The sequence below is a fragment of the Thalassophryne amazonica genome, chromosome 3 (assembly GCF_902500255.1).
Source record: "Thalassophryne amazonica chromosome 3, fThaAma1.1, whole genome shotgun sequence".
Classification (NCBI taxonomy): Eukaryota; Metazoa; Chordata; class Actinopteri; order Batrachoidiformes; family Batrachoididae; genus Thalassophryne; species Thalassophryne amazonica.
The window spans coordinates 12033699-12060691 of record NC_047105.1 but is presented as its reverse complement, the minus strand read 5'-3'; the positions used below and the strand labels follow the sequence as shown (position 1 = coordinate 12060691).

At 42.6% G+C, this 26993-nt stretch overlaps 1 protein-coding gene across 2 annotated transcripts in view; it reads left to right on the top strand.

Annotated features, from left to right (window-relative positions):
• LOC117506348 (plexin-A2-like) overlaps positions 1-26383 on the top strand; it is a 319464-nt gene extending 293081 nt beyond the window's left edge. Inside the window, exons 24-31 of one of the 2 annotated variants that reach the window (XM_034165840.1) lie at positions 1951-2110; positions 2774-2877; positions 7813-7909; positions 14852-15051; positions 18480-18649; positions 19237-19449; positions 25034-25184; positions 26144-26383. In XM_034165840.1, coding sequence (XP_034021731.1) covers positions 1951-2110; positions 2774-2877; positions 7813-7909; positions 14852-15051; positions 18480-18649; positions 19237-19449; positions 25034-25184; positions 26144-26239 — 1191 coding nt within the window. In that variant the 3' untranslated portion in view covers positions 26240-26383. The remainder of the gene's footprint in view (positions 1-1950; positions 2111-2773; positions 2878-7812; positions 7910-14851; positions 15052-18479; positions 18650-19236; positions 19450-25033; positions 25185-26143) is intronic. The other variant, XM_034165841.1, reaches the window with a different exon arrangement.
• The last annotated feature ends 610 nt before the right edge of the window (positions 26384-26993 follow it).

The following is a 26993-nucleotide window of genomic DNA, read 5'->3' as shown; positions in this document are numbered from 1 at the left end:
ATTTTAACTTTCCACTCCTCTCCTCTTTCCTCGTGGCATTGGCAGTAGACATGTGAATCTCATCACCGACAACGATTCAATATGCACCTCGATACACTACCAGCGATACGATACATATAACGATACAATGCGATACAATTCACCCCTGTTCCCGATTTGATGTGATTTGAAATGTATTTGATGGTGATTCAATTCCTCACAATGCGATACGATGCAATTTGGTGCGATACGATTAGTGATGGGTATTGATAAGATTTTATCGATCTCTATGCCATTATCCATTCCGCTTATCAATCAGATTCTTTATCGATTCCCTTATCAATACCTCTTGTGAATTTTCTTGGTACTACAAAAGTAGGCTTTACAGGTTTTCTATGTCAACAACATTTTATTGAGTCTTAAAGTAAATAAATATGAAATTGGTCACTGGATCCTTGATCTCTGGACATAAATAAAAATCAATAAATGTACATATGGTCACTGGATCCTTGATCTCTGGATATAAATAAAATCTGTACATGATGGATCCTAGATCTCTGGACAGAAATAGAAATAAATAAAATCTGTAGTTTTTGTCAAAAGCATTTCCTTTCAGATATTGTTGACACAAATGTAACCCCATAGACTCTAAGCTGAGCTCTTACAGCCGGCTGCTGCATGTCAGGATGTAATGCATAAGAAACGGAGGACGTCTCATTTGGGGGGAAAACACGAGTGTGGTCAGTTGTAGTTTGTTTGTATTATAATGTTTGAAAAGAGGTGACATTTGATTTAAAATGGCGATTTGCTCTAAAGTTATTAATTCCGGGCGAAATCTGCATGGCTCTTTGAAGCTGTGCACTTAGTCCCACAAAACAGAGGACATGATTATTATTATTTCCTTTACCCGATGGACAACTTCAGGCTGAGCTCCTCAGACCGGCTGGTGCTCACCCCAGAGAACCATAGCGTAAAAGTCTGGTGTGGAACACTGCACGATTCTTGTTTCTTGCCCGCAACAAGACGAGAGTTCCAGTTCATGACTTTAATCCACACAAAGATGACTCACATTTGACATCTTTAAATGGCTTTGACAAGGGTTAATGAAGACACTGCGGACCTGCCACTGGAAGCAAAACAGAGAACCAGAGAACAGCCGGTCGAAGTGCTGCTTCATTGCTTCAAGCAGCCACACTGCAGTCTGCAATCAATGTCGAGAAATCATAATTTCCCGATAAACACCATCAAAAACAGCAGCTGCTCTGGTGTCCAGAACTGAAGGACCGAAAAGGGAATTGTTAAGCAAAAAGGGTATTGATGTCATCATTTTTGTTGTGGTAGAAATGTGCTTTCTATCTCCCGTCCGTGGTGCATTCAATGTGCATAGAAAAAAATTGATGCAACATGATTCAACCCGTCAAATAAATCGATGCACACTGAATGAATCGATGCACTCACATCGTGCATGTTTGTATCTAGATTCTGATTCGTATTGATTAATCTCCACAGATAAATTGCCGTCTGTAGTCCCGCAAGGCAGTTCACTCGTATCATGCATGATCATGTAGAACAGCTCTTAATGCCACATAAGAATCTGAGGAGTTTCACTCTTTGTGGCGCCACTTGTACAACACAATCTGCTTTTCTTTACCTTCCCATTAAAATGAAACCATCTGGGATCCTCCACCTGCCTGGCTGTGGCTCTGCAGCAGAGCCAGCCAGTGACAGGACGACACCTCTGATTGCCGTGTCGGCGAGTGTGAGAGTCTCTGTCTCATTACGTGTTTAGTGCCTCTGCTCGAGCTGCACACATCCCGGAGGTGTGAAATTACATTTCTGGCTGACACCGCTGGGCGTTTGGGGGAGAGTAGGTAATGAAAGAAGTTCCCACAAAAGCAGTGCCTTTCTGTCTATTCTTCTTACACTCCCAACTCTTTTTCCTCCTCCCCTCTATCTGTCCTGGAATCCCAGACGCTGAGCTGTGTGAACCCAGAAAATGAGAACAGCCCAGAAATCCCTGTCAAGGTGCTCAACTGTGACACTGTTACCCAGGTAAAGGAGAAGATTCTGGATGCAGTGTACAAGAACGTGCCCTGCTCACAACGGCCACGGGCTGCAGACATGGATCTAGGTGAGGTTGGAGTGTGTGTGTGTGTGTGTGGGGGGCGGTCACACTACAGCTTGGACACGGGTTTTTATACACAGAGAAATAACAGATGAAAACGTGACTGAGTTTGCCAGGGGGGGTTAAGAAATGATGTATGATATCAGAAAGATGTACAACATCCATTTTTGGAAGGCACCACCCACCCCATACCTGTTTACCACATTTATCAAATCAACATTCATGCGCCCACACATATACTTCAACCCACATCATGTCATCCAATCCTGACTTGGTGTAAATCCAGCTGACATGCATGTTCAAAGGCAGTAAATAAGATGCCTTGTAGGTAGTTTTACACCTTAAGGGGCTTTCAGCAGTGAGGGATTTGGAGAGGCTCAGCTTCTCAGAGTTGCTTTGGGCAGCTTTAATTCCCTGTGTAAACACTCTGTCACATGTGTTTTGTTTGCAGAATTATTATCACTTTAACAGATATAGCCGAGGTTCACTGAGCAAACAAAAAACAGTCAGTACTCCACTAGAGACCTCGCCTACGGCACAAAGGGATGGTGCCAGACAGTCAGTGGATAGCAGGAAACGTGTTTCTGTCAAGCAACTGGGATATGAAGAGTTCCCAAATCTGCTTTCAGTCACACACTCACAATTGATTTTTGTTTCTGCCCCCTGCAGAGTGGCGACAGGGCAGGACTGCGCGTGTGGTCCTCCAGGACGAGGACATCACCACAAAGATAGAGAATGACTGGAAGAGGCTCAACACGCTGTTGCACTACCAGGTCTGGAAACAAGAATAAACAGTTACATCTTTGATCCAAATGTAAATAAAAATGTCACCTCAAAAGAAGGGCATTGGATTCGGGGATAGGGGTGAGGGTCTCGTGGTTTAACGGTGGGTTAGAGTCTAGAGTTTAAAGGTGGGTTTGTGCATGAGAACCAATCCCCACCTCTCTCCCACACAAACCCTTAACACTTTTTTCTAATTAGAATTGGAATTTGTTTTGAAGGAAAAAGAAAAGAAAAAGGTCCACTATGGTTGTGAACATGAACATCACATCGTCTGTTTCTCATTCAAATCAGATTTCAAATTTATTAATTTCTATAGTGCCAACCAGGGCTGGACTGGGGAAATTTTTCAGGCCGGGCATTTTTAACCAAGACCAGGCCACCACCAGGTATCGAAGGGGAAAAAAATTAAGCCTGCTGTGACAGTGTTTTTTTTTTTTTGGTCCCTTAACCGATCAATGTGCACCAGGAGACACATACATTTTAACACTATAAGAAGCATTATGAAAAGTTCTCCCGAAATACAGTTATCATAGGCTTATCAAAAGTACGATCTATTAACAGTAGGTCACATTACTTTTTAGACATAATAAGCCATTTCATTCAGCCTTGTTACTTAAATTTAGAAATAGAAATGATATAAAAACATTTGTTATAGAAATACTGTAGGCTATACTATAAATAATATATCATTACTTGTGTGATACAATTCATCATATAAAGCAAGAAATGACTGGATGACTGGACCAATGACTGGATACAAAGGTTGAACTTTTGAAACTGCAATACACAAAAAGGCCACAAGATGGAGACAGTTGTCTATCTCACTACAAGCTACAAGTAACATCAAGGATTTCTTTTATTACCAATTTGTGTTGCTAATCAACTTAGAGGATGACTCTCAATTTAAAGTAAAATGTTAGGTATGTGAAATTATGCCAGGACTTGGGAAAATACATTTTAGACAGGGACACCTTTATACCACGCCACCGCACCGCAGACTGTGCAAAACAGCATACTTCGTATGACCGACGCACGACGTCACACAAATAGAATAAAGAATAAAGAAACAAACAACCTGGCGGCGACAGCATGGTAGCTAGCCATGCACACCATTTGCACAGGTTACATTGCTAGGCTAGGTTATGTGACTTGCAGAGTTAGCACAAATGAAAATTATATCCAACCTTAATTCATATCTGAGTGACCCAGTTAGACAGCACTTTACTTCGGACAAGAAGATCAAAATTCCTCTCTCACACACAGATGTATGATTTATGAACAAGTTAGGTTGCTGTTCATCAATTAATAGCTGAAGTTAACCTTCACTTACCGTCATGGCCGTAGTGGTCCCCGCCTCACTTTATAGTCACCCTTTCTTGACTTCAATGAAAATATATACTTGTTTTATAAAAAGTAAAATAAAGACGTCTTTCTTGACCTCATATTTAACTGTTGACAGCACTGTAACAGTAAAACTTGTAAATGTAACTATTAAATTCTTTCTAACATTTTTCTAACATTTAAATTTTCTCTAAACATTTTACTTGTCGAAATTATTATTATTTTAAGTAGTATTAGTAGTTGTAGTAAAAAAGGCTTCAAAACTGGACCTTTAATCTAGGGGTGTTGTGAGGGGGGGGACATCCCTGCCCCACGCCTCCATTCCATCTGGATTCGCCCCTGCTTTGGCGTTTGAGCACAAAGAATGGATAACATTTATTCATGCAGAAAACATGACCAGATTTACAGATCAGAAAGTTTTATTGCGTTTTCACATCATGCGATCCCCAGAAAGAGAGTTTAGGTGCATTTGAGTGGAAAATAGTGTTAGTTGTTGACGCGTCACGGAGGATCAGCTGTTTTAACGTGCAGATACGGAGCGGCTCAGCTCAGCTCTAAATAAAGGAGGAAAAAACCATAAAAATGTCTTTGTAAAGCTCAGTACAGGTGTGCTGTTATCACCGCGCTTTAAGAGGTGAGGACGAGTCGTAGCTGCTACAAAAAAAAAAAAAAGCGGATGAAAAGCTCACAGCTCACTTTACTTCATAAAAAAAAAAAAAAATCCGCAGGCCAGTAGGCCATCAGGCCACCGGGCAAATGCCCGGTGTGCAATACTATCAGTCCAGCGGTGGTGCCAACTCATGATGAGATCGCCTCACAATACCAAAAACAGAGAAAAAATTGAATAAAAAAAAAAATTAAAACACAATAAAAAGACAAAACATAAAAGAGCACAAGAATAAAAACACATAATAACACAATAAAACGAATGATAAAACAAGGAAATCAAATTTTCAGTCTCGATTTAAAAGTCTTCACATTATCCGACTGCCAAATATGTGCCGGGAGATTATTCCACAGAGCAAGAGCACAGTAGGAGAAAGCTCTATGACCAGCAGACTTTTTATTCACTCTGGGAACACACAAAAGTCCTGCAACCTGCGAGCGCCGGGCCCGAGCCGGCACATAGGGCTTGACCAGGTCAGCCAGATAGGGAGGTGCAAGTCCATGAACAATTTTAAAAGCCAATAACAGAACCTTAAAAATCCAATCTTGCAGCGACAGAAAGCCAGTGAAGGGATGCCAAAATGGGTGTAATGTGGTCAAACTTTCTGCCTCAAGTCAAAAGTCTGGTAGCAGCATTTTGAACCAGTTGAAGACCCCTAATGTTGGACTGCAGCAAACCAGAAAATACAGCATTACAATAGTCCAATCTTGAAGAAACAAATGCATGTATCAAAGTTTCAGCATCAGCCATAGACAGGATGGGACGAATCTTCACTACATTTCGCAAATGGAAGAAAGCAGTCCTTGTAATGTCTCTAATTTGGACGTCAAAAGACAACGCAGGATCAAAAATTACCACAAGATTCATCACTTTATCCGTATGATGTATAACACACGGACCCAAGCTAAACACCAGCTGGTCAAATTGATGCTGATACCTTGCTGGACCAAGAACCATCATTTCAGTCTTATCAGAGTTTAAAAGTAGGAAGTTACTAGCCATCCAACTTCTCACTGATGCAAGGCAATTTTCTAAAGATTTTATGTGATTAAGATTACCAGCAGTTATTGGCATGTACAGTTGAGTGTCATCAGCATAGCAGTGAAAGGCAATCCGAAAACGCCACAGTATATTCCCAAGGGATGCTACATAAAGGGAAAAGAGCAGGGGTCCTAAAATGGATCTGTGCGGAACCCCAAACTTCATGTCCCTATAGGTAGTTTTATTGTACAAAACACAGTGAGAATGACTGGACAGTTATGATGTCAACCATGCAAGGGCAGTTCCAGTAATCCCAAAATAATTCTCCAGCCTATCGAGTAAAATATGATGGCCCACAGTATCAAATGCAGCACTAAAATCCAACAGCACCAGAACCGTAGTGGTGTCCAAGTCCATTGCTCGCAGAAGGTCATATTTTCTAAAAGCAGACTGCAATGGCTCACAAAGATTATTCTGAATAAGGTAGTCCATGAGCTGCCGTGAAACCAGTTTTTTCAGAATTTTAAAACAAAATGATAGATTTGATATCGGCCTATAATTTTTCAATACACTAGGGTTGAGATTGGGTTTCTTAAGTAATGGTTTAATCACTGCAGATTTGAAACAGTGAGGAACAGATCCAGAAGTTAATGACAGATTAATAATTTTCAGCACAGTCAGCCCAAGAGTGGGCCACATGTCCTTAAACAGTTTTGTTGGTATAGGATCAAATAAACAGGTTGTGTTTTTTGTAGATGTCACAAACTTCGTCAGTGTGCCTAGTGAGATACTATCAAAATCTGTACCACCTCAGTGGTAGCATCCACCTCCATAGCAGGGTGCGGTGGTTGGACCAAGGCATGCTGAGATATGCTCAACCAAATATCTTTAATTTTCTCCTCAAAATAATCCAGGTCCTGTGCTTAAAAGGGAGAGTGAATAACAGGTGGCCATCCATGAATGAGAAAAGCTACCGTGTCAAACAAAAACTGAGTTATGCTTGTTTTTGTTGATCAAATCAGAATTATAGGCTCGCTTCGTAGCCAGTAGTGCATGCTTATAATCTAAAATAGCATCACACCACGCAAGGTGGAACACCTCTAATTTGGAACAACGCCATTTCCATTCCAAACCTCTAGGTTTCTGCCTAAGGTCATGCAAGTAACCATTGAACCAAGGCGACTGTGCCTTGGGAAGGCGTGGCCTTAAAAGAGGAGGTGCAACCTTATCAAGTATAGCTTTGAGCGCTGAATTCAAGTCATCCACAAAACTATCCACAGATTGGACATTCTCCAAATCTGAAGCCAAAATTTCAGGCAGTCTAGCTTTGAGTTCAGTCATAGTTGTGTCGCCGCAGTAGTAGACAAGGTTGTTGCTCCACTAAACGCAGCAACGTAAATGTAAACCTAATAAATGAGTGGTCAGAAACCACCGAGGCAAGGCCATGTGTGTGAACCAAATCCAGGGTATTTCCACTAGTGTGTGTTGAATGCTGAATGGATTGCTGGTACCCTAACACATCCACAAGTTCCATAAATGATTTGCAAAGGGGATCAGAAGGCTTATTTATAGGAATGTTACCAATAATCAAAATGTTGTCCACACGAGCTGACAAGCTGGAGATGAATGCACCAAATTCATCTAAGGATTCTGAATATGGGCAGGGAGGCCAAGAAAGAGTGACAAAATAACATGACTGATTTTGATACTTCTGACCCTCTTCAGATACACACACACACGCACACTCCTGTATGTTTATCTGTTTTTGCACTTTATTTGTCATGTATCACCTTGTTTGTTGGTTGTCTCGTAGATAAAGGAGAAAACAAACAGAAAGAGGAGTCCCAGCCCTCTATATAGGATTACATTTGAGCCAACAGATGTGAACTAGAAAGTCATGCAAATGATTGAGAAAGGGTTTGTCTTTGTCTTCCAGCTGTCTGAATGTTGTGTTGTGGCCTTGGTGCAGAAACAGATGTCGTCCTTCAACATTCCTACCTCTGCCAGCTTCCCACGCAGCATCAGCAGATACGGTCAGCGCTGCTTCATAAATACAAATACTAAATATTCAGTGATACGACGCGGAGCAATGCACCATCTGCCGCTGTCACTCCTCAGGCTGTTGTGCAGCGCAGTAAACAAAAAACCTTTTCAGACATGCAAACTGTAACTCAGCAGGCATCAACTTGCCGTTAAGCTGCATTTTCTTACATTTGTCTCCCTCACAGCTCTGTTCAAACATATCACAGCCCATTTCGAAAACAAGATTAATGTGACATTTGCCTTCTAAGAGACGATATGTGTTATGTGTCGGACGCAGCCCGGAGAACCGACCAGCGTTTGAAGGACCCAGTATAAAATAAGCAGAGCACGGTACAAAGGATAACAGAGTTTAATGAACATAACAGTGATGTGAAAAAATATAAAACTGCGTGGTCTGGCGTGGTGGTTTTGCGGTGCACTCCCAGCAGCGCCAACGGTCCGGAGCCAGAACCAATTCGGACCCAAGGACCCCGCCGACACCCCCCAGGTGGCCGCGACAAACCGAGTCTGTGAAAGAAGGAATCATTATGTGAGTCCACACTCAACACACAGAGAGAACGCTCAAAGGTGCACAAACAGCAAACACTTCCTGGCTTAATTACTAATCAGCTTCCCACCCTGCAGGCATGGAACATCCAGTTCACAAAACTCCACTGCAGAGGAAGCTGATTTAAACGACCAACATACAGCTCAATATAATAAGGTGTGAGGAACACCACATTTACTGACTGTATAAATGTTAGTCACAAAATCTAACGTACCTCAGGAAGTGTGCTGACGAGCGTGAGACCTCACCCCCTCCTCTTTCACAGACCATGCATCAAACCTGGACGTTCTCTGCATCCACTGATGATGAGATGGCTCCCGAGACGACGATCTCACCCGTCTGGTCACAAGGTCGAGTCTCTGGCAAATACACACTGTGTACTCCAGTCTTAAATGCCACCATGTTTCATGAGTCGTCCTAACAAAGTCTCCTCAAGTAACCTTTCTTTTGACACAATGTCATAACAGTGGTACCTAAAATTTCTCACCACATCAGATTACTGCATAGTGTTCTGGTCTCACAAGCATACAGTTGTGCTCAAAAGTTTACATACCCTGGCAGAATTTTTGTTTTTTAGGCCATTTTTTAGAGAATATGAATGATAACACAAAAACTTTCTTTTCACTCATGGTTAGAGGTTGGGTGAATCCATTCATTGTCAAACAACTGTGTTTACTCTTTTAAAATCATAATGACAACATAAACTACCCAAATGAACCTGATCAAAAGTTTACATACCCCTGTTCTTAATACTGTGTGTTGCCCCCTTTAACATGAATGACAGCTTGAGTTTTTCTGTGGTCATTGTGGACAAGGCTCTCTGATGGTGAAGCTGTATGAAGAAATACAAACAATATGGCACTCTATGGTAAGTCTGCATGGAGTAGACAGTTCTCAAAAACTGAGTGACTGTGCAAGAAGGAGAAGAGCGGAGAAAGCCACCAAGGCAACCCAGAAGAAGTTATAGGCTTATGTGGCTGTGATTGGAGAAATTGTACACAGTGCAAAATTTGCATGTTGTCATTATGATTTAAAAAGAGTAAACAGTTGTTTGACAAAAAATGGCTTCATTCAGCTACTAACCATGAGTGGAAAAAAAAGTTATTGTGTTATTCATATGCTTTGAAAAATGGCCAAATGACCATAAGTGAGAGTAGGAACGAAGATTGACCAGTAGATCGAGAGCTTCGCCTTTTGGCTCAGCTCCCTTTTCATTACAACAGTACAGTAGAGCGAATGTAACGCCACCCCTGCTGCACCAATTCTCCGGCCAATCACACACTCCATTGTCCCCTCACTCGTGCACAAGACCCCGAGGTACTTGAACTCCTTCACGTGGGGCAAGACCTCAATCCATCAGTTTCCGGCTGAGAACCATGGCCTCAGATTTAGAGGTGCTGATCCTTATCCCAGCCGCGTCACACTCGGCTGCAAACCAATCCAGTGAGTGCTGGAGGTCACAGGCCAATGAAGCCAACAGGACCACATCATCTGCAAAAAGCAGTGATGAGACTTTGAGCCCCCCAAACCGGAAACCCTCCTCCCCCCGACTACGCCTCAATATCCTGTCCATGAATATCACAAACAGGATTGGTGACAAGGCGCAGCCCTGGCGGAGGCCAACCCCCACTGAAAACAAGTCCGACTTACTGCCGAACACCCAAGCACAGCTCTTTGTAAGTACAGAGATTGGTTGGCCCTGAGAAGGGACCGCCTCACTCCATACTCCCGCAGCACCTCCCACAGTATCTCCCGGGGTACCCAATCATACACCTTCTCCAAGTCCACAAAACGCATGTAGACTGGATGGGCATACTCCCAGGCACCCTCCAGGATCCTTGTGAGAGTGAAGACCACCACCCCAGTTTGCCATTCCTTAGGTACTGTCGCAGACCTCTACCCAATGTTGAAAAGACGTCTCATCCAAGACAGTCCCTCCACACCCAGAGCTTTCAGCATTGCTGGATGGATTTGATCAATCCCAGGGGCCTTGTCACTGCAGAGTTGTTTGACTATCACAGTGACTTCCACCAGGGAAATTGATGATAATCATCCATCAGCTTCCAACTCTGCTCCTGCTATAATGGGCGCCCTGGTCTGATGCAGGAGTTCCTCAAAGTGTTCCTTCCGGTGGTGGATTACATCAACATTTGAGGTCAACAGTTGAGATCAACAGAGTCCCATTCTTACTGTAGACAGCTTTAATGATTCCCCGTTTTCCCCTCCTGAGGTCCCTTACGGTCCATCAGAAGCACCTTGGTGCCAACTGAAAGTCCTTTGCCATTGTTGCTCTGAACTCCTCCCACACCCACTGCTTTGCCTCCCCCACAGAGGCTACCACCCTTCTGGCCTGTCGGTACCTTGCAACTGCCTCCGGAGTCCTCTGAGATAACATATCTTGGAAGGACTCCTTCTTCAGTGGGATGGCTTCCCTGACCACTGGTGTCCACCACAGTGTTTAAGGGTTTGCCTTCCCTTGAGGCAACTAAGACCTTCAGGCTACAGCTCCCCACTGCAGCTTCAGCAATGGACGCTTTGAACATTGCCCATTTTGGTTCAATGCCCCCAACTTCCACAGGGATGCTAGAAAAGCTCCGCTGGAGGTGTGAGGTGAAGATCTGTCGGACAGTGGGCTCCTCCTGACATTCCCAGTTCACCTGCACTATCTGTTAGGGCTTACCAGGTTTGTCCAAAGTCCACCCCACTCTGATTCAACTCACCATCAGATGGTAATCAGTTGACAGCTCTGCCCCACTCTTCACCCGAGTGTCCAGAACATGCAGCCTCAGATCATATGATACGATTACAAGATTGATCATTGATCTTCAGCTTAGGGTGCTCTGGTACCATGTACACTTATGAGCATCCATGGTGTTCATTATGACAGTCCATGACTAGCACAGAAGTCCAATAACAAACAACCATTCAGCTTTAGATCGGGGAGGCCGTTCCTCCCAATCACACCTTTACAGGTGTCTTTGTTATTGCCCACGTGTGTGTTGAAGTCCCCAGCAGAAAAATGGAATCCCCCACCAGAGCCCCATAGAGGACTCCATTCAGGGACTCCAAGAAGGCCAAATACTCCAAACTGCTGTTCAGTGCATACGCACAAACAACCGTCAGAGATCCATCCCCCTTCCCCCCTGCCACCAACAGGCGCAGGGAGGTGACCCTCTCATTTACTGGGGTAAACGCCAACGTAGCGGTGCACAGCCGGGGACTCATGAGTATCCCCACACCCGTCCGGCACCTCACACCCTGGACAACTCCAGAGAAGAATAGGATCCAACCCCTATCAAGGAGAGTGGTTCCGGAGCCAAGCCTGTGCTTGGAGGCAAGGCCCACCAGATGTAACTGGTATCGCTCCAGCTCCCACACAAGCTCTGGCTCCTTCCCTTACAGTGAGGTGACGTTCCACACCCCCAGAGCTAGCCCCTGCCACACAGGTTTGGTCCGCCAAGACCCTCAACTTTCACCGCCACCCATGGGACAGCGCACCCGACCTAGCAGTTCCCCCAGGGTGGAGATAGAAGGTCCACATTGCCTTTTCAGGCTGTGCCTGACTGGGCTGTGTGGCAAGCCTAGCCAACAGGCGCTCACTAATGGGCCTTCTGCCTTGGCCTGGCTCCAGACGGGTGGCCCGGCCTTTCTCTGGCCCGGGTCACATTTCCTCTGCCTCATTCTGTCATGGTGTCTTGTGATCCATTCTTAGTCTGGCCCCTCGCCTGAGACTATAGGAGACCCTACCAGGAGCACAAAGGTTCCAGATTTGTCATTAAAAAATAAAATAAAATAAAATCACAAATCAGGTGCACAAACTTTTTCACGACTATACAAGTGTACTTCTGATGATTGAGCCCAGGAAAGCCATTGAAATCCTGGATCCTACTCTTCCACAACAATTGCAAACCCAGTCACACCGACTGCTCACTCATGTTCTCAAGTCCTGCAATCAAGGTGACCAGTGATTTCAGAAAGATCACAGCATAATCTACAACCCTAATTCCAATGAAATTGAGACATTGTGTAAAATGTAAATAAAAACAGAATACAATGATTTGAAAATCCTCTTCAACCTATAGTCAATTGAATACACCACAAAGACAAGATATTTAATGTTCAAACTAATAGACTTTGTTGTTTTTGTGCAAATATTTGCTCATTTTGAAATGAATGCCTGCAACACATTTCAAAAGAGTTGGGACGGGGCAACAAAAGACTGGGAAAGTTGATGAATGCTCAAAGAACCCCTAATTGGAAACAGGTGCGTGTCATGATTGGGTATAAAAGGAGCATCCCCAAAAGTCAGTCATTCACAAGCAAAGATGGGGCGAGGGTCACCACTTTGTGAATAACTGTGTAAAAAGTAGTCCAACAGTTTAAGAACAATGTTTCTCGATGCTCAATTACAAGGAATTTAGGGATTCCATCATCTACAGTCCATAATATAATCAGACGATTCAGAGAATCTGGAGAACTTTCTACACGTAAGCGGCAAGGCCGAAAACCAACACTGAATGCCCTTGACTTTCAATCCCTCAGGTGGCAGTGCATTAAAAACCAACATCATTGTGTAAAGGATCTTACTGCATGGGCTCAGGAACACTTCCTAAAACCATTATCAGTTAACACAGTTCGTCACTACATCTACAAATGCAAGTTAAAATTCTACGATGCAAAGCAAAAGCCACACATCAACAACATCCAGAAATGCCGCCACCTTCTCTGGGCCCGAGCTCATTTGAAATGGACAGACGCAAAGTGGAAAAGTGTGCTGTGATCTGATGAGTCCACATTTCAAATTGTTTTTGGAAATCATGGACATCGTGTCCTCTGGACAAAAGAGGAAAAAGACCATCCAGATTGTTATCAGCGCAAAGTTCAAAAGCCAGCATCTGTGATGGTATGGGGGTGTGTTAGTGCCCATGGGATGGGCAACTTACACATCTGTGATGGCACCATCAATGCTGAAAGGTACATCCAGGTTTTGGAGCAACACATGCTGCCATCCAAGCAACGTCTTTTTCAGGGACATCCCTGTTTATTTCAGCAAGACAATACCAAGCCACATTCTGCACGTGTTACAACAGCGTGGCTTTGTAGTAAAAGAGTGGGGGTACTAGACTGGTCTGCCCGCAGTCCAGACCTGTCGCCCATTGAAAATACCACTTTTTTGAAACGTGTTGCAGGCATCCATTTCAAAATGAGCAAATATTTGCACAAAACAATAAAGTTTATCAGTTTGAACGTTAAATAGCTTGTCTTTGTGGTGTATTCAATTGAATATATGTTGAAGAGGATTTGCAAATCATTGTATTCTGTTTTTATTTACATTTTACACAGCGGCCCAACTTCATTGGAATTGGGGTTGTACCAAGTCAACATCAGTCAGTCTTTTCTCACTGACAAAGGCGCCCGCGCTACTGAATGTCTGGATATGTTGCACAGCATTTTTTGAGGGATTCCACAAATTCTAAGGATGTCCCACAAAGCAGCCCAGTCAACTAAATCCAACACTTGCTGCAAAGAAACACTGCTAGTATTTGGGCTTATGTGCAAAGAGTACTGGCAGTAGATGTTTGACTTCTTGGATGTGAAACCAAAGTGTCCTGATTGCTTTGCACCGGGCGCCTAGTGCAAAGCAATACCCTGTGTTGGAGCACGTAGCCAGGGACTGAATCAGATACATAACGGTTAATGGGCAATCAACTTGTCTGGCTGAGCCACGGTTTTATTCACATGTAAAACACTGCAAAAGCTTTAAGTATATTCAATACTGGTAAAACTTTTAATAAGAACAAGAATGCTTAAAAATTAAAGTTAGTGGGTGCAAAGAAACCCTTTACCTAAGATGATCATTACTTCACAACATTCCTTTACACGAAAAATGTGACATTCTTCATGCAGGATCAAATATGCACAACTCTAAACATTAAACATGTGAAATACAGCCAAGTTAATTTACATTCATGAAACGTGTATTTCTGACTGGTGTTATTAAAAATACAGACATTGCTGCTTCTGCAGACCAGTCATATTGCAAGTACCTGCAAACAATAAGACATGCATCACCAAATGCATGACATGAAGAGTGATGGGAAGGGCAGGCCAAACCCAGGATGGAAAGCCTGCCAGCAGGGTATATCGATTACGAGCACAGCAGCAGATGAATACACAGTGTGAACTCACATTCCATCTGCCTACTTGCAGATTAAAGCAAAAACAATACGTTTTGAGACACAAAGGTGATTTTCTTCCATTTGAGCTGAGCATAAATCCTTGTTTGACAAAGAGGTGACTAATTTGAGCAGAAATATTCTGTTTGCAAAGGAGGCAGAATCAATTTTGGAACATGTATTAAAATACTCAATCTTTGACTATCTAGGTGTAGACGTCCCCTTCCGCTCCGTGCCCACCAGCCCAGACAGCCCCCACTCCTGTGTGCCCATGCTGACCCCTGACCTGGAGAGTGGAGTTAAAGTTTGGCATTTAGTGAAAAACCACGACCATGGGGACCAGAAGGAAGGGGAGCGTGGCAGCAAGATGGTGTCTGAGATCTACCTGACCAGGCTGTTAGCAACTAAGGTGCAGTATGTTAGCAGCACATCTCAGACTTATTTAAAAGCCGACAGCCCCATTTACACGGCTCTGGGTTTAACATGATGAGCTCAACCTGGGACAAGCCGACTTCATATTCAAGTCCGATAACTGCATTTGCAATACGTGGAGTAAAACTGATCCAAGCACAGTGCGTGCCATGGTAACGACAATGTCATCTCCGGGGAAACGATGTGCATTTGGATCATGACAATCATGAATTCCATGCTGTATTTGCTGCACAGCTTTTTTCCCCACCGATATTACAATCAGGGAAGAAGTCTCCTCATCACACCAGCTCTGTGACTATTTGGTCCTGTGAACTAGTACCACTGAGCAAGCCAAAAGTACAGTGTTGTGACTTGGGATGGGAACCGAAACCCTGTGTTGCCGACCGAACGGTCCCCCCTAAAAATCAGTCTGCCCTGCCTTCACTGCGCATGCATCGGTTCTGTGCGTCAGCTGCGGTTCACAGATTATCACCTCGTTTCTGCTTCAAACTTCACTCCAGTCATCATCTGTCTCAGCGACAGATATTTGAAACTTTTGTACAACAATCATTTCCACATAAATTCAGCATTAATTCATAAAAAAAGATGGAGGAAGCGATAAGAGCGCGACAGTCAGATGAGCTGCTGCTGCTGCGTTCACTGCACCTCCGTCATTTCAAAGCGTCAGTAGTGACTCACTGATTATCACCTCGTTTCTGCTTAAAACTGACTTTAGAGTGATTTAAGAGGTTTTACTTTGTCATCAGATGGTTAATAATCACATTATTCCCTTTGATTGCTTTGGGTGTAAAGAGTCAGAGTCAGTCTCAGAAGTGCTTCTGTGGTCCAAAATGATGCATATGCAGTGAAGGCAGGGTGGACCAATTTTTAGAGGGGGCCATTTGGTCGGTGACATCGGTATTAAACAGGTCCTGGGGCTAAATTATTTAATACTGAAGTATTATAATAAGCTATTATTCTATTAAAGAAAATAAGCTCCACCCTTTAACTGTACTGTTTGGTACTGGAGAAACTAAGGAAATTTAATACTGCTCTCTCTGTCCATGTCTCTCTCACTGGGAGCGTGTGTGTGTGTGTGTGTGTGTGTGTGTGTGTGTGTGTGTGTGTGTGTGTGTGTGTGTGTGTGTGTGTGTGTGTGTGTGTGTGTGTGTGTGTGTGTGCGTGCGTGTGTGGTGTGCTGAGCAGCTGTCTCTTTCTTGTTGTGTCTTTGTGTACATGCATGGAAGAATGAGGCAACTCCTCTGGCTTTCTGTCTGTCTCTCTCTTGCTGGGAGCTTGTGTGTGTGTGTGTGTGTGTGTGTGTGTGTGTGTGTGTGTGTGTGTGTGTGTGTGTGTGTGTGTGTGTGTGTGTGTGTGTGTGTGTGTGTGTGTGTGTGTGCGCGAGTGCAGTTTATCTTTCTGTCTCTTTGTACCCCTCTCATTGTGAATTTGTCTGTGTGCAGGGCCATGAGATAGATCATCTCTCTCGCTCTCTCACACTGAGCACTTGTGTGTGTGCAGAGTGCTGATGCAGCTTGTCTGTTTGTGTGTGTGTGTCTCTCTCTCTCTCTCTCTCTCTCTCTCTCTCTCTCTCTCTCTCTCTCTCTCTCTGAGTCTGCATGTTAATACTGTTCTTAATTAGATGTTTTTTCCTCAAAAAATTAGCGATAAGAATATACTGATAAACTACTGAACCGGTAAGCGGAACCGCTAACAGTAGTAGTACTTTTAACATTTTAATGGTACCCATCAGAAGTCGTGACTGAAGCACAATGCATGAATAAATTCCAGTGGTTGGAGTCTCGAAAAGAATATTTTCTTGACACATTTCATGGCCGGTGAAGGTCTTTGGAAATCAATATGTGTCTAAATGCTTATTCAGTTCATTTCATTTATACAACAGCAAATCACAAGTTACCTCAAAGAGCTATACACTAGTGCGCTCTAGACTTTACAGGCCCTGTGAGGAAGGACATCGGGGATTCCCTCTGCCTCTTCTGATTCCAGGAAGAAACCTCAAGCAGAGCAGACTCACCTAGGGAGTCCATCTGCTACGTATGGTCATTTGAACAAGACAAAACAAGAAGTATTTGACATAACATGCAGTTACAGAAATGTTGCAGCTAAACAACTGCATATAATACACTTTTCACAATACTGGGATAGTTGAACAAACAGCGGTGAGGCGTAGACCAGGATCCTACAGAGTGACTACATTAGTGGGTCAGTGATCGTATTGATGCCAGATTAGTCACTGAGGTAGGTAATGTCCGAGTTGGAGGAGTATCATGGACCACATAACCCATGATTTGGATTGGACACAAATTTTAAGCCATGTAATGGATCATTTTTCAATTCAGACAAAAAAAAAAAAAAGAATAAATACTGCAGAATGAACTTTTGCCTGCAGTCCTGAATGAAAAAATGAAAACATCCATCCATCCATCCATCTTCTACCGCTTAGTCCAGTTAAGGGTCGCGGGGGGCTGGAGCCTATCCCAGCAGTCATAGAGCGCGAGGCAGGGTACACCCAGGACAGGACGCTAGTCTGTCGCAGGGCCACAAATAGACAAACAAACACAGACACACCCACACACACACCTACGGACAATTTTTTTTAAAGATTCCAATCCACCTAACCAGCATGTCTTTGGATGTGGGAGGAAACCGGAGCACCCGGAGGAAACCCACGCAAACACAGGGAGAACATGCAAACTCCACACAGAAAGGCCACGGGAATTGAACCCACAACCTTCTCGCTGTGAGGCAACAGTGCTAACCACTAAGCCACCGTGCTGCCCAAAATGAAAACATTTTACATAATATTTTAACATATTTTATGTAATATTTTAATGTAACATAATTGAACAGTATCAGTGAAAAAATAATAATAATAAAGAAAAGTAAAACAATGACCATAGCTCTATATTACTCTACAGCTGCCTTCTTACTGGCCTTCAAGATGTTTCATGACACATCCAAGTGACTTCTTCAGTTTTGAAAGGCAAGATTGGAACCACCAAAGATATCAATGGCCCCTGCACATTCACCACAGCTTCAAGGAAACATTCTTCATGAGTATCCCTTTAGCAGTCGAGTGACGGTTTAAAACTTTGCACATGCTCAGTGTAGTCAGGAAAAAATTGCACGTTGAAAATCCCACCAGGAATCAGAGCTTTCATTTGAATGTCACCACACTCAGCTTGATCACAGTTGACACTGGATGTTTTTGCACCAGATCATACTCTTTCTGGGCTTTCTGTATTGTAAATGGGGCTATCGTCTGCAAACAGTTGAATTGTTGAATTCCTCAACCATTTTTAAAATCTACAGCTCAATTTTTTTCATAGCCAAAAATAACTGATTGTAAACATCAATAAAATAATCTGGATAAGAATCAAGTCTCCACTCTAATGTTTTCTACAGGGCACGCTGCAGAAGTTTGTGGACGACCTGTTTGAAACTCTGTTCAGCACCGTATGTCGAGGCACCGCTCTGCCTCTCGCCATCAAATACATGTTTGACTTCTTGGACGAACAGGCTGACAAACACGGCATCAATGACATGGATGTTCGACACACCTGGAAGAGCAACTGGTAACAAATTTCAACTTCATGCAGGACAGAAACCTTGGCTGTATAAGTTTTTTGAAAATGTGTTGGCAGCTCATATATATGAACCCATATAACCTCCACTTCAGCCTTTGGAATTAATCTACAGTAAACATTAACATTATCCGGCTCAGTACCAAGTTGCATTTTTAATTGCATAACAATCCTTTCCATTCTAATACTGCAGTATTTACTGTACTTTTATTCTGAGGATATTAAGAGAAAATATGCACTTCACTGCCCATACCTTAAAAGCAATTTCATAAACCTTTCAATCTCAAGTGAGCTTTTATTTCAACCTATTCATACCAATTTACATATTTTATGAGTTATTTTGTTACTGCTGCAACATTTACCGGGTTTCCTCATTTTCTTTTATTCTGTCTTCTTTTTTTTGCAGGTCATCATTCAATAAAGCACTTCTGTAACTCTTGCATCAATCTTGTTCTCTTATCTAAAAGACTTGGAGAAATTAAAGAGACAGTGATCAAAAGAAAAGCGGGGGAGAAACATTCCCTCAAAGTCTTCACAATGTGTAAAATATCTCCTCCTTTGTGTGTTTTTTCTTGCAGCCTGCCATTGCGCTTCTGGGTAAATGTGATCAAGAACCCTCAGTTTGTTTTTGACATCCATAAAAGCAGCATCACAGACGCCTGTCTGTCTGTAGTGGCCCAAACCTTTATGGACTCTTGTTCAACGTCTGAGCACCGTTTGGGCAAAGACTCGCCCTCCACCAAACTCCTCTATGCTAAGGACATACCGCATTACAAAAGCTGGGTAGAAAGGTGCGTGCATGCCTGTGTACACATTTGTAAATGTTTTTTAAAAGGACAATAAGACCAGCAAAACTCTTTACCCTGTCTCTTTGGTCATCTTCACTACATTGCAGGACTGGGCAAGAATCAGCTTTATTACAAGTTTATTATTCCAGATTTGTCCAGTTTAAAAGTTGCAAAAGGTCACATGCCATTATAATAGATGATGTCTTCAATTCTCTTGATCTCCTGCACTCAGGAAGTCATGTGTCTGCAGTTTTTCAGGTGTGTCCTCATATGTGGTGACTTTCTTGTGATCCAGTATCCCTTTATGTTATTGTTCATAGTTAGAAATAACGTCAATAACGGCAACACAGAAAACAAACACCATATTTCAGAAGTAGCCAGAAGGAGGGCACAACTGTTAAATTACACACAACAAAAATATAAACGCAACACTTTTGGTTTTGCTCCCATTTTGTATGAGATGAACTCAAAGATCTAAAACTTTTTCCACATACACAATATCACCATTTCCCTCAAATATTGTTCACAAACCAGTCTAAATCTGTGATAGTGAGCACTTCTCCTTTGCTGAGATAATCCATCCCACCTCACAGGTGTGCCATACCAAGATGCTGATTAGACACCATGATTAGTGCACAGGTGTGCCTTAGACTGCCCACAATAAAAGGCCACTCTGAAAGGTGCAGTTTTATCACACAGCACAATGCCACAGATGTCGCAAGATTTGAGGGAGCGTGCAATTGGCATGCTGACAGCAGGAATGTCAACCAGAGCTGTTGCTCGTGTATTGAATGTTCATTTCTCTACCATAAGCCGTCTCCAAAGGCGTTTCAGAGAATTTGGCAGTACATCCAACCAGCCTCACAACTGCAGACCACGTGTAACCACACCAGCCCAGGACCTCCACATCCAGCATGTTCATCTCCAAGATCGTCTGAGACCAGCCACTCGGACAGCTGCTGAAACAATCGGTTTGCATAACCAAAGAATTTCTGCACAAACTGTCAGAAACCGTCTCAGGGAAACTCATCTGCATGCTCGTCGTCCTCATCGGGGTCTCGACCTGACTCCAGTTCGTCGTCGCAACTTCGCACAGCCATTGAAGAGGAGTGGACCAACATTCCACAGGCCACAGTTGACAACCTGATCAACTCTATGCGAAGGAGATGTGTTGCACTGCATGAGGCAAATGGTGGTCACACCAGATACTGACTGGTATCCCCCCCCCCAATAAAACAAAACTGCACCTTTCAGAGTGGCCTTTTATTGTGGACAGTCTAAGGCACACCTGTGCACTGATCATGGTGTCTAATCAGCATCTTGATATGGCACACCTGTGAGGTGGGATGGATTATCTCAGCAAAGGAGAAGTGCTCACTATCACAGATTTAGACTGGTTTGTGAACAATATTTGAGGAAAATGGCGATATTGTGTATGTGGAAAAAGGTTTAGATCTTTGAGTTCATCTCATACAAAATGGGAGCAAAACCAAAAGTGTTGCATTTATATTTTTGTTGAGTATATAACTATAAAAATATTTTTTGCTCCCACTCCCAACAGCTGTATGAGACTGTACAACTTACGGGTTATCTGCTTTAAGCTGCGAGTTTGTGAGTTATACCACGGAGTCAGGCACTTCTGCAGAGGAATGGTCTATTTGAAGAGTTTCAGTCAGGTTTTAGAATTCATCATAGTACAGAAACAGCATTAGTGAAGGTTACAAATGATCTTCTTATGGCCTCAGACAGTGGACTCATCTCTGTGCTTGTTCTGTTAGACCTCAGTGCTGCTTTTGATACTGTTGACCATATAATTTTATTACAGAGATTAGAGCATGCCATAGGTATTAAAGGCACTGCGCTGCGGTGGTTTGAATCATATTTATCTAATAGATTACAATTTGTTCATGTAAATGGGGAATCTTCTTCACAGACTAAGGTTAATTATGGAGTTCCACAAGGTTCTGTGCTAGGACCAATTTTATACACTTTATACATGCTTCCCTTAGGCAGTATTATTAGACGGCATTGCTTAAATTTTCATTGTTACGCAGATGATACCCAGCTTTATCTATCCATGAAGCCAGAGGACACACACCAATTAGCTAAACTGCAGGATTGTCTTACAGACATAAAGACATGGATGACCTCTAATTTCCTGCTTTTAAACTCAGATAAAACTGAAGTTATTGTACTTGGCCCCACAAATCTTAGAAACATGGTGTCTAACCAGATCCTTACTCTGGATGGCATTACCCTGACCTCTAGTAATACTGTGAGAAATCTTGGAGTCATTTTTGATCAGGATATGTCATTCAAAGCGCATATTAAACAAATATGCAGGACTGCTTTTTTGCATTTACGCAATATCTCTAAAATTGGAAAGGTCTTGTCTCAGAGTGATGCTGAAAAACTAATTCATGCATTTATTTCCTCTAGGCTGGACTATTGTAATTCATTATTATCAGGTTGTCCTAAAAGTTCCCTGAAAAGCCTTCAGTTAATTCACAGTGCTGCAGCTAGAGTACTGACGGGGACTAGAAGGAGAGAGCATATCTCACTCATATTGGCCTCTCTTCATTGGCTTCCTGTTAATTCTAGAATAGAATTTAAAATTCTTCTTCTTACTTATAAGGTTTTGAATAATCAGGTCCCATCTTATCTTAGGGACCTCATAGTACCATATCACCCCAATAGAGCGCTTTGCTCTCAGACTGCAGGCTTACTTGTAGTTCCTAGGGTTTGTAAGAGTAGAATGGGAGGCAGAGCCTTCAGCTTTCAGGCTCCTCTCCTGTGGAACCAGCTCCCAATTCAGATCAGGGAGACAGACACCCTCTCTACTTTTAAGATTAGGCTTAAAACTTTCCTTTTTGCTAAAGCTTATAGTTAGGGCTGGATCAGGTGACCCTGAACCATCCCTTAGTTATGCTGCTATAGACTTAGACTGCTGGGGGGTTCCCATGATGCACTGAGTGTTTCTTTCTCTTTTTGCTCTGTATGCACCACTCTGCATTTAATCATTAGTGATTGATCTCTGCTCCCCTCCACAGCATGTCTTTTTTCCTGGTTCTCTCCCTCAGCCCCAACCAGTCCCAGCAGAAGACTGCCCCTCCCTGAGCCTGGTTCTGCTGGAAGTTTCTTCCTGTTAAAAGGGAGTTTTTCCTTCCCACTGTCGCCAAGTGCTTGCTCACAGGGGGTCGTTTTGACCGTTGGGGTTTTTACGTAATTATTGTATGGCCTTGCCTTACAATATAAAGCGCCTTGGGGCAACTGTTTGTTGTGATTTGGCGCTATATAAATAAAATTGATTGAATTGATTGATTGATCATAAGAATTTAACATTGTTTTTTCCTCACTGAAATTGTGATTTTATTTATTTATTTATTTTTTGTTCCATGAAATCGTGGTCTGATAATTCCATCCTATTGGTGTCAGAGACTAATGTACAACATTTCTTTGTCCTCTGAAAGCACAGCAGTACCTTTGTTCAGGAGTACTGACGGTTTACACCCTGAACTAGAGGTGGGCAGATTGATCCTAATATCGATAATATCGATACCGACGCTGGTATTGACATTGAATGATCCTCGTGTAAAAAGATCGATACTCAAGCTTTTTTCTCTCCCGCACGCACTGACTGCTGCGCATGCAGATTCATCAAAGCCTACTCTCTGTCTGTAAGATTGGCACTGCACTGTGTCACACAACACGGAGCAGGTCACCCTTTATTGTGGTTTGTCAGCTCTCTACCTCAGGAGATTTTGTTTTAAGTTGTGTTGAGTGATATTTTTTAAGCAAAAATGTTGATTGTGATAATAAAGTATTTTGTTGTCACGTACAATGTTTGGCAAAATTCTATCCTAGGCCTGTTGGATCCTCTGGATCTATGAAGCTTAAATATGAAAACGTATCGGTATCTGTATTGAATATCGGTGATACTGGGCTTGTCTTTACTTGGTATCGGATCAATACCAAAATTTCCGGTATCGCACACCTCTACCCTGAACTGAACATGTTGCCTTAATAATGTGTCAGACACACATCACATCTTTTTCACTCTTTTTGCCATAAAAACAGAAGAAATTTTCAGAGAGACATCGACAGCATGCCTGCAGGATTGATGTAAAATCACTCCTTTATAAAACATGATTAGTGTCTTGTTTTTAAATTTAGCTCCTTTTAGGTACAGGCCCAAAAAATTCACCCACTTTGGATTCTGTGCTGTTTTTTGTTTTTTTTTACAGTAGTAGTATTACTTTCAAGTCAAAATCAAGCCTTTCATGTGCCTTCTGATGAAGTCCTTCTCTGTTCCACTCGACCATGAAGGTGTGAGTGGTGAAGCTGGAGGTAAAAGTTGGGTGTAAAGTCTCTCCAATTACAGCGGCTGTTGTCTGTAACTCCTTCACATTCCTCATGGGCATCTCGGTGTCTTAATTCACTGGTGTGTTTCTTGCATGATCACCCTGTTGTTTAGGATAGAACGTGAGACTGACAAATGTGAAGGTTGTCAGCATCTTACCAACAAGCCCAGCCACATCTTTAACCTGCTTTGGGTGTTTATTACATCAGATTTTTTTTTTGGGGGGGGGGGGGGGGGGGGGGTTGGGGGTTGGTGGTTCTCATAACAGTTTGGCTTCAGCATGGGCATTAAAAATGACTTTTTTCAGTAATAGTGGGTTAATGACCTCGCGTCACCAGTAGCTGCTACAAATGCTAACACCATTAGCATCTAAAATTACAGCACAATAAATTCACACAATGCAAATATGGCACACATGTCTTAGATGATCCCTTTGGATAGTTACACAACAAGCCACATTATTATAGCTATTGCTCAAAATCTTCATGCATTAGTACAAACGGTTTTATTTGGATTTGATGTTAGTGTCACTCTGGGAATTTTAGGATTCTAGTCAGTTGTTCATGTTTGTACTGCTCAAGAATTCTGATGGTAGTTGTTTTTAATTCTCACTTGTGGCTTTGATAACGCAGAAGGACACCCAGTGGAACGTTGCCCAATGCCTTTGGTGCATTTTCTTTTACTTACTGGGTTGCTTGATTGAACTACCAATGCTTTGATGACAAAGGACATGGACACACATCTGCAGGACAATTCACATTCACTATTCAGCAAGGTTACAGGCTCAGGCAACAGCATGGTGTGAAAGTCTACCTCTGTTCTGCTTATTGTAACATTTGTAAAATTGTATCTAAAGGTTTGAGAGACTTAACTGTTGCGCGCGTGTGTGTAAGCGTGCTGTTTGCTAGCTTCAAGTGTTTAAGTAAACATCTTTCATGCACGCCATATTTAATGGCACTTGAAAATGCTTACTGTTGGCGATAATGGTCAAGTTGTTTTTAAAGGTATAGTAATGAAAACAGGCATGTATCTACATAAAGTAAATGCTGTTCAGTCGTAATCCAAACGCCACTAAGTGATATTCATTTCTCCGCTGGAACACCTCAGATTTACAGCCTCAAGACAGCCTTTTATCTTTTCACAATAACAGCTTGAACTCAAGTGATTAGAAAAGGTCTAGTATGCATGACCATGCCCCAGACACTGACTGCGTGTGTCTCCTCCAAGGTACTACGCTGACATCAACCGCCTTCCTGCCATCAGCGATCAGGATATGAATGCCTATCTGGCTGAACAGGCCCGCCTTCACTCCAGTGAATTCAACGTACTCAGTGCCCTCCACGAGATCTATGCCTATGTCAGCAAGTACAGCCAAGAGGTGAGACTGAGTCACTACACGCCACGTGGAAATGGCTTATAAGAGGTTCTTCTGGTGTGGACAGCAGACTAAAGATGTTAAATAAAAGATAAATCCATGCTACAGGACAGTATTTTGATTAAATTAAATTTAAATTTTGAGCTGTTGGAGTGAGGTTTTAGTAATACTAGGGGTGCTACGACCACTACCTTTGTACCCCCCCTCCAGGACTAAACCAAACCAACTTTTTTAGGTTCCTTAGATGACCCCAAAACACAATCAGGATGTTCCCAAAAATAAAACTGGCCTCAAGCCAGTTATCCAAGATGGCCACCAAAATAGTTTTTCACTTAAACACCTTTAAACAACATATAAACAACTTAAATATCACAGAGATTCAATGATAAGGTCTATTGACGGCCGTTTTGGACACCATACCCATAAATGAATAGAGTTTAGGCACAAATGAGTTTGCTGTGACCTGCAATGGTCTTCCCATTGAATGCACCATTTTCGACATTTTGAACAATTACTGGAAAAATAAAAGCCAATAATCTTGACAAAATGAGTTAAGTCACGTGAAACCAGTGACTGACAATTTAAATATTGAGCAGCTATGGACTTGCACAGAGTGGATGATAATGAACGTGCTGTATTGTATGAAGCTTTGAACATGTAATATTATTAACCTGAGCATAACCTTTTCAGCATTTCATGGCGTTGGTGAATCTGTGTGCTGTCTTGCTGTCTGCAATAGTTTATCTGCAACTCACGAAAGCAGCATATTCTTTCATAATGGTGTCTGGGACAAAAGCACGAACATTTGAATGTTTGTTGTCGAGAGCACATATGTGAAAAGGGTTTATTATGTCAGTGTTCTAAAGTGCGTGTGTGTGTGTGTGTGTGTGTGTGTGTGTGTGTGTGTGTGTGTGTGTGTGTGTGTGTGTGTGTGTGTGTGTGTGTGTGTGTGTGTGTTTTAGATCACTGAGGCACTGGAGCAGGATGAACAGGCTCAGAAGCAGAAACTGGCTTATAAAGTGGAGCAGATAATCTCAGCCATGTCCTCAGAGAGCTGAGGCACACACCTGTATATATTTGCAAATACATTGTCATACTGTAAGCATACAGTGGATCTGGAAAGTATCCATGGCATTTCACTTTTTCCACATTTTGTTATGTTACAGCCTTATTCCAAAATGGACAAAATTATTTTTTTCCCTTTCAAAATTCAACTCACAACATCCCATAATAACATGAAAAAGAGCTTTTGAATTTTTTGCAAATTTATTAAACATAAAAAACTAAGTAATCGCGTACATAAGTATTCCCACCCTTTGCTCAATACTTTGTTGATGCACCTTTGGCAGCAGTTACAGCCTCAAGTCTTCTTGAATATGATGCCACAAGCTTGGTGCACCTATCTTTGGTCAGTTTGGTCCATTCCTCTTTGCAGCACCTCTCAAGCTCCATCAGGTTGGATGGGGAGCATCGGTGCACAGACATTTTCAGATTTCTCCAGAGATGTTCAACCAGATTCAGGTCTGGGCTCTGGCTGGACCACTCTAGGACATTCACAGAGGTGTCCTGAAGCCACTCCTTTGATATCTTGACTATGTGCTTAGGGTCATTGTTGTGCTGAAAAATGAACCGAGTTCAAGAGCGCTCTGGAGCAGGTTTTCATCCAGGATGTCTCTGTACATTGCTGCATTCATCTTTCCCTCAATCCTGACTAGGCTCCCAGTTCCTGCTGCTGAAAAATATCCCCACAGCATGATGCTGCCACCACCATGCTTCACTGTAGGGATGGTGCCTAGTTTCCTCCAGACATGA